The sequence below is a fragment of the Engystomops pustulosus genome, chromosome 6 (assembly GCF_040894005.1).
Source record: "Engystomops pustulosus chromosome 6, aEngPut4.maternal, whole genome shotgun sequence".
Taxonomy (NCBI): Eukaryota; Metazoa; Chordata; class Amphibia; order Anura; family Leptodactylidae; genus Engystomops; species Engystomops pustulosus.
Window position 1 is genome coordinate 32,129,167 of NC_092416.1, and position 11,088 is coordinate 32,140,254.

At 42.2% G+C, this 11,088-nt stretch overlaps 1 protein-coding gene across 3 annotated transcripts; it reads left to right on the forward strand.

The window, feature by feature from the left end:
- Positions 1-868: 868 nt before the first annotated feature.
- IFT46 (intraflagellar transport 46) lies at positions 869-9,331 on the forward strand. 3 transcript variants are annotated; one of them, XM_072155563.1, is made up of 12 exons: positions 869-997; positions 2,686-2,782; positions 3,023-3,102; positions 4,581-4,753; positions 5,099-5,170; positions 6,190-6,283; positions 6,772-6,900; positions 7,181-7,305; positions 7,692-7,758; positions 7,840-7,900; positions 8,496-8,581; positions 9,067-9,331. In XM_072155563.1, the coding sequence occupies exons 3-12, from the start codon at positions 3,058-3,060 to the stop codon at positions 9,148-9,150; spliced, it is 936 nt and encodes a 311-aa protein (XP_072011664.1). In that variant the 5' UTR covers positions 869-997; positions 2,686-2,782; positions 3,023-3,057; the 3' UTR covers positions 9,151-9,331. The 3 variants fall into 3 exon arrangements, with proteins under 3 accessions (XP_072011664.1, XP_072011662.1, XP_072011663.1); XM_072155561.1 differs by having other exon boundaries at positions 915-1,074; XM_072155562.1 differs by having other exon boundaries at positions 915-1,074; positions 7,184-7,305.
- The last annotated feature ends 1,757 nt before the right edge of the window (positions 9,332-11,088 follow it).

The window sequence follows — 11,088 nt, forward strand, 5'->3', positions numbered from 1 at the left end:
TGTCACTAGGAAGTACAACATGTTATGCAGACAACAAGCCCTCACACAGCTCTGTACATGGAAAAGTTAAAAAAAAGTTATGGATTTTTACAAGTGGGGTGTAAAAAATTGTAAAATGAAAAAAGAAAAAAACTAAAAATGTCTGTGTCCTTAAGGGGTTAAAAAGTATATGTAACCCAAAATAGTACAAATGAAAAACATCCCTCTACCAACTTGTTTTCATACTGCGTTGAAAAACACTGAAACAGAGCTGCAAAAGCGTCACAGTGTAACAGCCTGTGAAGCTACAGCACTGAGGGGCTCTGGTAACGCACCCTAGTGTCCTTCTGGCTTTTTAGCATAATCGTAAATGTTGATTTTAGAAGAAAGGAGGCCATGGGTTACAGGTACAAGAGAATTCCCACAGTCACGGTGCCTGGGTCTATGAGTATTGTCCCCGGTTTATCATGATGGATTTTGATAGTAGATATCATTTAAGGGTATGTTCAAACTGGGTTTTTTTGGTGGCAAGCAGTAAAATGATGCTGAAAACACCTAAAAAATTTAACTTTACGTAAACTTTTTTTTAAAAAAGTCAGCACTTTTTTTGTGGAAGCCCTGCGTTGTGTTCTTAGCCTTTTTTCAGAGCAGATATATAGGCAGATACATTTTTCATTGGATTTTTCCATAAATCAAATCTCTGATATCTGCATGAAAAAAAACCTTAATAATGTGGATTTTTGTGTGAAAAAATGTGATAGAAAATTACTTAGAATGAATACATGGTAAGAGTTGGGCGTCGTGCGGTAATACCAGGACCTAACACATACAATTAGCTCATTCCATGCAGTGTCAGTCAGTCTCCAGCAGGTGACGCTGTCTTCCACAGCTCTGTGGGGAGAGAGACTGATATCTGCGGTCGGAAGTGACGACAGATATCTGCGGCCGGAAGCTGTCGCCGTCTCCATAGTGATAGAGTCGTTTACCTACGAGAGACGGCGACATATCGGGAGTGGAGGTAACGGCTCATGTGCGGGGCCGGTGTGTGTGTACGAGACAGTAATAGGCAGCATGGAAGAGGCGCAGGGGCTGCAGGTAACTGGAGCGTCCGAGGGGAGTGACCCGTTTATTGTTAGAGAGGCCCGTAGTCCAGTCCGTCATTGCCTGTATGTTACCCGTAACAACCAATCACAGCGCAGGTTTCATTTTTCAAACGCCTGTCTAGAAATCATAGCTGCGATGTGATTGGTCGCCTTTGTTGCAAGAGACACTGGTGCAGATAAACTACATCTACAGCTTATTATGCCCGAAAAGTCATCGCAATTCCAGTTTAATGTTATGGTAGAGTGTCACAACTGTAAATAAGAAATATCTGGGGACAAAAAGAATGAAATGAATTGAAATATATATTAAAGAACACATATAGCAAAATCACTGCATCCAAAAGTGCCCGATCCAAGATACAAGAATTAAAAAAATAGAGATTTTTAGCAAAAAAGCAAAAAAACCAATGAAAAGATGTTCTGATAAGTGTTACCCAGGGTGGTATCAATGAAAGTGTCGGCTCGTCTCACTAAGAAATTACCCCATACGCGGCTCCTTACACCCTAATGTAATATAAGTTACGGGTTTCAGAAGATGGCGATTTTATTACAAGTGTATTAAAACTGGGTCATGTTCTCCTCCCCAACATCGGACGTTGGGCGAGGAAAGTGCACATTGGATAAGAAACAAACATCAGAACATGAGATGCCCAGTGACTACTGGTCCAATGTTACATGAGCCCCAGGACTGATGCACTGCCCTCACCGGGTGTTGTAGTTAGTGGGGTTGTCCAACTATATGTGGTCAGAGACCACCCCAGGGATCAGGTGAATGAAGCGCGGGGTCTATGCTCCCAGTCCTATAGAAGTGAATGGACTCTGGATAGAGCGTAAAGAAAATCTTAAAATCCATCATGATAAACCAGGGACATTACTCATAGATCCAGGCACCGGGAGTGTGGGAATCTTCTTATATGTGTTATCCATGGGCTCTTTCATTCTAACAACAACTTTTATAATTAAGCTAATGCGCCTGTAGGGCTCTGGGGATGTTCACAGGCTGTTACAGTGACCTCCCCTGCTCACTCAGTCCTTCTCCCTCCCTCTGCCTGTTGTAATCTCACTTTGTGGGAGGAGCAAGTGCTAACAGTCTGTGAAGCTGCAACCTATAAAGGCTTTGGTAACACCCGCAGAGCCCTAAGGGCTCATTAGCATAAATGTAAAAGTTGATTTTTAGAAGAAAGGAGGCCATGGATATCAAATATAAGAAGATTACCACAGTCATAGTGCCTGGATCTATGGAGTACATATCCCTGGTTTATCATGATGGATTTTGATGGAAGATTTCCATTAATTTAAATGATGTACTTGTAGTCCTCTGGTGATTGCTGGGGGGTTGTACCCACTGGAACATACAAGTAAATGATGTAACCTCGACCAGGGCTCCATTTTCTCGGGGATACTGGAAGCCCTATAATGGAGCTCAGGTCGGCATCTACACCAGAGCTCCCTACAAAGGCTGTGATGATCGCTGTTCCCACCTCGCACTCCTACAGATAAGATGATAAAACTCCTTTAAGTGTAAACTCTCCCTCATCAGATTAGGCAGGAGCATCGGAGTGTAAGTGACTGACGTCTGGTCCTTTTGACTTCTCTCCTCCAGACGAGATTAGTGCAGAACCAGCCGTATGACGAGAGCCTGGAGATAAACGACTCGGAGGAAGTTGCCAGCATTCATTCTCCTACTCCAAGAAAACCCGGTGAGAGGAATATTAAAGACATCTACAATTATAAGGATGGTTGTTCAGGATTCGGATTGGTTAGCCAAGTCCATACGATGGGCACATTTACTGTTGGAGCCTGGCTCAGCCCATTTCATGTGGACACAGCTTTCTGGGCTGAGCGTGATCGTGTACGGCTGCCTGTAGAGGGTTGTAACATTTTTTCAAACAACAAGTTTGAAAAATTCTAATTTTATTAATTTTTTTTCTCTCAACCAGCTCCTTTGAAGCGTCCTCCAGGAAAAGGAAAAGTCATGATAGACCCAAATGTCAGCAGTGAGGATGAGGAGATCACCACGGTAATACTGGAGACATCATAGATAGATATAATACACAGCACATGTATTGTACCAGATCATACCTCGGCTTTATAGTCTGGGACAGAGAGGCACCATCTCCAATAATAAGGAGCATTGATTGAATATTAAAGGTGAAGATTTCCCTGCATCCAGACTATGAATTTTCTCAGGAAATTCATGCTTATAATACAGAACACTTCACCTACAAGGCCATTTATATGTGACTAGGGTAATGACAGCATCCTTTTAAAGGAAACCTGCCTGCTTATTTTACCCCATTAAACTCCCAGCTTCTTTAAGTCCTTTCTAGAAATTCCTCTTCTATATGAAATCTTGCATATAAGACATATACAAAATATCCAACAAAGTCATTGAGAATAAGCAGAGAAGAGCCATATTTTGCCTAAGATGAGTTAGGTTCTGAGGCTTTGGTTCTATAGCATCTAGAAATATGCTTTTATAGATATTAAAGATAAGAATTTCAGGTGTTTTTTAAGTTTGAGGAATTGAAAGAGCCATGAAGACAAAATTCTCAAATCAACTTAGCATGGAAAAATATCATGTGCTCTAATTCAATGCTATCAACAAAAATACTGCTCTTCACAGATATAATTCCAACCTGTCCAACCATAAACTCGGTCCTGACTATGGTCGGGAAGGTCTTCCAATCTGTTCAGATTCACATGAACACACATCGAATAATAATTCATTATTTATATAGCGCCTACAAAGCATGCCAAATTAGTCCCTGTCCCCATGGGGCTCACAATCTAAACATCCTACCAGTATGTTTTGAAGTATGGGAGGAAACCTACGCAAACACAGAGAGAAAATACAAACTCTTTGCAGATGTTGATCTTGGTGGGATTTGAACCCAGGACTCCAGCACTGCAAGGCAGAAATGCTACTCACTCAGTCACCGTGCCTTTCCTCCTGTATTGCACGAGCAGGGGGGGGGAGGAGGCAAAGAGCACAAGTGATATTGTAAAGTAAGTGGTAGATTATTTATGGGATTAAGATTAGAGAACTTTCTTTCATTGGCAAACCCCTTTAAAGACATATTTGTGAATGTAAGTTCCAGATAAAAATTCAGCTCTTGCTTTATTTAACTTTTTCTCCGGTTCTCTAGATCACACTACCACAAGCCTGTTGATATGTGTCATATTAAAGACAAGAATTCTTGTCTTCAATATGACACCAGCAATATGTTCTTAAGTACTATGGAACTGAAGACATTGGCGTCTGAAGTTTCACTCCACCTCCAGCCTCTAAACTTGACCCATCTCAGGCAAATCTGACTCTTCGCTTCTCATTTCCACATAATTTAGAGAAAATTTTTATAGGTAAATGGGTGAGATTTCATATAAAAGAGGGACATTTCATACCCCACCTTAAGGCATAAATTCTACGGGTTTCCTATAAGTTATTTTCCATGTAATGTTTCAATCCAATGCAAGGTTTCTATTTTGTACATAAAGAGAAAGAAGGAGCCTCGTGGTGCAGCACGCCAGAAAATAAGTGATGATGAAAATACAGAGGATTCGGAAGATGATGATGATGAGGACGACGATGATGATGATGAGGACGACGACGACGATGATGATGATGACGATGATGATGACGATGAAGAGAATGGTGCCTCAAATGTTGGGTAAGAGATAAGTCACTTTATTTTGACGTTATTTCTATTGATAAACCTATCTAAAAGTAAGGTCACCAATACCTTGTATTAGTGATGCTCAGGACCGTCACTAATCAGCTGTCCCTGGTTACCTCCAGCACAGAGAACCGAGAATAACAGCTCTAATATCTAGAATGAAAGATGAGCTGCAGTAACACAACCTGGCCACTACACAGAGAAGGAGCTGTTCATCTCTCTCCATTCTCTTTGATGATTCTGGTGCCAAAGGTGGTCACAATCAGAATGTGCCTAATCTGGTTCTGACTTGTGTAAATGGTCAGATATGAAAAGATAACTTTTTAATGTTTCCAACAGTTACGATCCTGCAGATTTTGAGCATCTTCCAGTCACATCTGAAATTAAAGAGCTGTTCCAGTATATTACCAGGTAACCCAAATGTGATTCTGACCTTTATGTCATACAGCATAGTGGGTGCTGCAGGAGAAATGGGTGCTGGCTAGTGTTCATCATGGGTTGCAACTTGTATTACTGCTCGGCCGTGTTCCCTTATTAATAATAAGAAATGTTGATTTCTATAGCACCATCTTATTCCATAGCGCAGTACAGATCATGTACAAACCAGATTTATCACTTTGCACGTTCCACTATGATAAAATCAGCGCTAATTGCTTCCTTTGCCCTGTCATAAAGTGATAAAATTTTTGGAAATTTTGATAAATGTAATTTAAAAAAAAAAAAAAATCACATTTAATACCATGGGAAATAAAATTATAGCTAGTGAACTAGAAGGCACTCAGTGTTTAAGGGAATTTATCACCTAGATTTGGGACCTTGCCTCCCCCTTCATAAACAGGTCTATATCATATGGTTAAAGTGGTAGTTTAGTGTCTCAGATCTCTGAGAAATCGGAACTGCCATTGTACACTTACCTAGAGAGAAGTCTGTAGGTCCACTTTGCCTGCATAGTTCTTCCTTGAAGCCAGGGAGATGTCCATCTAACTTTACAGGGAAAGTGCCTATGGTGTGGGTTAAAGGGGGTTGTCTGAGAGCGTAAAAAAAAAGCCATTGGTGGCCAGGAGGGAGCTGGTTAAAAAAATAAACATTTACTTACCTCGGCGGTTTCTCCCAGCGTCCTGCGCTTCCATCTTTCTGGTCTGTGCCCCATGAAAACAAACAGGCACACAGAAGCCACGCTGCGTTCAGCTTCCGGCTGAGGTGGTCGTCCATGCCCACCCGGCCCTATTCCCAGCGCTGTATAATGTGGCACAGGCAGCGCCGCTTCCGTGCCCCTGTTTGTTTACTAGGTGCACGGACCAGGGAAAAGGCAGCGCAGGGCGCTGGGAGGGCCCCCTACAGGCCACCAATGTATTTTTTACGCTCTCGGACAACCCCCTTAAATCGCTACTGTCTACAGTATACATTACCAATGTCTTGCACTGTTTCAGATACACCCCACATGCCATAGATCTGGAGCACAAGCTGAAACCTTTCATCCCGGACTTCATTCCCGCTGTAGGAGATATTGATGCGTTCTTAAAGGTACGTTCTCCATCAATGACCAGTATAAGCTTATAAAGTGCATGTCGTGTACAGAGAACACGTCCATTTTATGCTTTGAGCATCTCTTGTACACATGCTGGGCCAGATTTATCAAAAGTGAGGCAAACTGCACCAAGTGCACAGATTATTGCATACTGGTGCACGTTTTTCGTTACTCTGTTCCAAACCCCCCACCCCCCTGCACTGCACTGGAAGTGTGTACCATTTCCTGCAAAAGTGTGGTGCACGTGAGTAATAAATGTGGCCCAGAATCTGACTTAGCACTAAAATGCTCCTTTAGGTGCACATTTTTTCTGCCTTTTTGGACACAGAGCAGCCGCAACACCAAACTGGCGCAGACACTTTCTAAATACATGTACAAGCAGTTTGCAACTTCTTTTCCGTGCATGTCAGACAGAAAACTGGTGCAGCCAGAATAATAGATCTGGATCCATATCTCTTATTGTTGCACTTTAACCTCTTTGTAGGTTCCACGACCCGATAACAAGCCGGATAAACTTGGCCTTTTAACCCTTGATGAACCATCCATGAAACAGTCGGACCCCACGGTAATGGCGCTCTGGCTCTCTGAGAACTCCAAACAACACAGTGTAACCGTGAGTATTAGAGATACAATGTTCAATGTCTGGGTCTCCACAGGGTTAGAGGATTAGGAGATTCGGAATATTTAGCCCTGAAAGTTATTGGTTGGATAATAATTGTGAGGGTTTACAAACCCGTTTGTCATTTTTTTGATGTGACAATCAGGTAGTGTGTATGAACGGATGAATTCCCTAGTCTGCATTATTTTCCATTAATTTGGGAAGGAGTAGTAGGGAACCGGTTGGAAAATTCACTTCTAATTATCTATGCACGATTAACCCATTCCTTCTCAAGCAGCAGCAAATAAAAGTCAAGAGCTTGGAAAACGCGGAGAAGAATCATAAAGCCATCGACACTTGGATTGAAAGTATAAGCGAATTACATCGGTCCAAGCCTCCTGCCACCGTCCACTATAACAGGTTTGATACCCATCTTAAGACTTACAGATAGAATGCCAAATTCTTTCTCATGTTTAGTGTGAACTGAGACCCGGCAGTATAAAGATCTAACACAAATTTTTACAAATTCCACAATATTATGAACAAATACACCACCTAATGGTGGCACAGGGTTCCACAGGTTATCAGATAAGTTTATGATTACTGGGGTCCTCACTGATCTCAGGGGTCCTGAGTCCATTGTGTGACAGTAGTGGCGAAGTGTGACTAAATGGTACAGAATGAAATAGCAATGTGTACCCGGCCAGTTTCTACTCCCGTGTATAACCTCTACCCATAATGCTATGCACTGGGCTTCTCACCTGTATACATGTACTGTATAGTCATTATGGTATTTTATCTGCCAGACCTATGCCTGAAGTGGAGACTCTGATGCAGGAATGGCCTCCAGAGTTTGAGGAAAGCCTCGGAAAGGTTAGATTCATCTGTTTACCCTAACTCCTGAGACTGCAGAAACATTTCAGCTTAACCTTCTGTGCATCTTCTCCTTTCCAGATAAATCTTCCAACTGCGGATTTGGACTGTGACCTCTCCACTTACAGTGATATGATCCTCGGTAAGTGACGGTTCTTGGAGTAGAATCTTTGTAAAAGGCCCCTTGAACATGGCTGTATGCAAACCCCAGCCCTACCTAGGTGTAGTGTATGGCCGGGTGCAGGACGGAGGGGGGTGAATGCTCCTCACCCCTCCCATCTCCATAGGAAGCTGGACGGCCCTATCTCTTCTGGAGCATCCACACAGCTCTAACCTGGTACTGTGGCCCATGCAGCCATTCAAATGGATCAGCATAGTGCTCATTGAAGTGAATGTGGCCATGTGCTACACATATTAAAATGGCAGGGCACGGATTGCACACGTCGGTAACAAAAAGTTTGTGTGCAAGGGGCTTCATAATGTAACCTTTATCATAGGGGCTCCATTTTATATAGAAAGAAATACCCAGTATTTTAAATTATGTGAGCAAAAATTTTAATCACAGATAACCCTTCCATGCTTTCTTTTATGTCATGTCTTTTGTGACACATTCCATATTAAAAAAGCAGACTGAGATCAATGATAAGTGTATATGGTGGGCAATACAACTTGTATGACACTACCCCAGCAGTGTTATGCTTTCTGGTTCACAAAGTGTCACCCTCCTTGTGTTTTAGCTCTGCTGGATATCCCTGTGTACAAGAGTCGCATACAGTCACTACACGTCCTCTTCTCCCTCTATTCAGAATTTAAGAACTCGCAGGTAAGTGCATGGACCCCTGCAGGGAGCACGCACAGACGTGTCTGGACAGACAGAAGACATTGCAGTCTTCTATGTAGACTGGCAGTGATGTAAATATACAGGGGCTTTAATCCATTCATTTTAACTTTTAGTTTGAGTGAGCAAAAGATCAGAGCTGCTGGGGGGTGCACATAAGTCTGTACATAAGGAATCCATGGGGATGTGGGGGCTGTATGTAATGAATCCATAAGGGGCTGTTTATAAAATATCCATTAGGGAGCTGTTTGGTATGATAAGTTAGGGAATATTTTAAGGAACAGGAGACTGTTTTAGTTTCTGAATATTTAATGCTGCCATGTGAGTTCATTGTAAAGGGGCCCAGTGAGGCTCTGTCGCCCCGGGGCCTACTGAAGCCAGGAGCCGACCCTGCAAAAGATGACTCTGGTTTATTGTACTGTAGAGTGAGTTACAGAGGTTATTGATGTATCAGCTTCTTCTCTTTACAGCACTTTAAAGCGTTAGCAGAAGGTAAGAAGGAGAGAACGTCCTCTGGGAAGAGCGGCACTACAAGCGCTGACACCGAAGGCTGAAGAGCTCCGGACTGTCACCATCCAAGCGTCACAGTCTCGCATATATATACAGACGTGTGTGATCTCACTGATACAGACTCTCCTGACCTGGGAGCTCCCATCAGATGTCAGGGGTATCACTACTTGTAGCTTCTCATGTGTTCCTGTAAATATGAATATATATTTCTGCAGTGTAATATAATCCTCATTTCATAAACTTTTTTTCAGTAAATTTTAAAAACCTTTTACAAAACTTTTAACGTTTAGGAGCAGAAAGTAAACTTTGGCCTTATGAAATCTAATAAGAGGAAAAAACGCCTCCACATCCTCGCCTACTCTCCTCTTCATCCCTATCCCGGCGCTTGTTTTTGCTAATTATGACACGCGAGGATCACCTAAATAATAGACTTTTAAAAAGCAGCACAGAGGACCAGATGTACGGCGGTCCGGCTTCTAATTTTTCACACCACCTGCTTGACATCACCTCCCTCCCTCTCCCAGCATGGGAAAGGGAGATGCGAGAGACGTGAAGAATTAGCAGCGCTGAGCACTGTTTACCTCTCGTCCCCGCACTCCATACTGCTTTTTAGAAGTCTCTTTTATAGGTGTCATAATTAGCAAAGACCAGCTCCAGGATGAAGAGGAGAGTAGGTGAGTAGGTGTAGGCATTGTTTACTTTTTTTAATGGTAGATTTCCTCCATGTCTTGGCTACATAGGCTGTTAAACGGTGCAGGAAAACTTCTCCCTCCTACTGTGTAACGCCACCTCCCTAAGCCCTACAAGCTCATTAGCATAATATTACAAGTTGATTTTAGGAGGCCACAGTCACAGTGCCTGGATCTATGAGTAATGTCCCTGGTTTATCTTGAGGGACTATGATATGAGATTTCCTTCAAAGGGAAGTAACAAAATATAGAAATATAGAAAAGTTTTGTTGCTTACGTACAATCCCAGCTGCACACATGAGGTACATATGTAAAGGGAAACTCCAGACCATTCCCATGTTCTCCATTCTGATATTCCATATGATTTACTGACAGTTTCCATCACTTTGTATCATCGTATACTGGAGTCTAGCTGTCACCCATCACAAGCATCAGATCTTTCTGATTGATGTATTGAATGTCCCTAGATAGTGGTAACTCCTATTACATTTATTTGTAATAATCAGAGTTTCCTGTCATACAGTTATACATAAGAAGCTCACAGCTCAGCCTCCCTGACTATATACTTATGGTATGGAGAGGATAATCACAGTGCAGCAGAGACGGTTCTGCCTCCAATTGGTCATTTGACACTATGCTGAGACATCATGGGATATCGGCAAACCAAAAAAGAAGAAGGTGAGGCATGCGCACCAGGAATCACCCTTAGTGTTCCCGTAATGCTACACATAGATAAGACTGTACACACAGGAGCCCACCATCTGAACAGTAGAGTTTATTCTAGCTAAATAACCAGGGATACAATTTTACATAAAATAATATCTTGTATTTTTCATGCAGTCCTATGGAGAGCTGGTATCGCCACCAGAAGCTTGCACTACAATTAGAAGCTTTTAATTAACCCTTTACTTTTCCAATGTCTTACCAGCAATTGATTGATTTTCTAAGGCAGTCTTGTTCTATAGACTCGCTGAGCTATAGAAGCAGAGGCATCAAAGAGTAGTAGACACAGGCACACAGATACAACAGCTATTTTCTGGTGTGTTTGTTCTCATTACACTTATTTCTTATAAAAATAATTCGGAATATGTTACACTAGGTCTACACCAGTTTCTAATTTTGTTTAAAGGATTCCGGTTACATTTATAATTGAGTCCACTCTGCAGAGAAGTTGTTATAGAGGAGGAAGATGGGACACTGTGTACAATCTGCTCAGCTCCTCCTGCTCCATAACATGCTGCCAGCATACAGGACACTGTGTACAATCTGCTCAGCTCCTCCTGCTCTATAACA

Excerpts from the sequence above, each read along its gene's own strand:
- IFT46 (XM_072155561.1), top strand. The coding sequence starts at position 1,051 with ATGGAAGAGGCGCAGGGGCTGCAG. Across the intron at positions 6,284-6,771 it reads ATATTGATGCGTTCTTAAAG|GTTCCACGACCCGATAACAA; the intron begins GTACGTTCTCCA and ends ACCTCTTTGTAG. Across the intron at positions 7,759-7,839 it reads TTGAGGAAAGCCTCGGAAAG|ATAAATCTTCCAACTGCGGA; the intron begins GTTAGATTCATC and ends TCTCCTTTCCAG.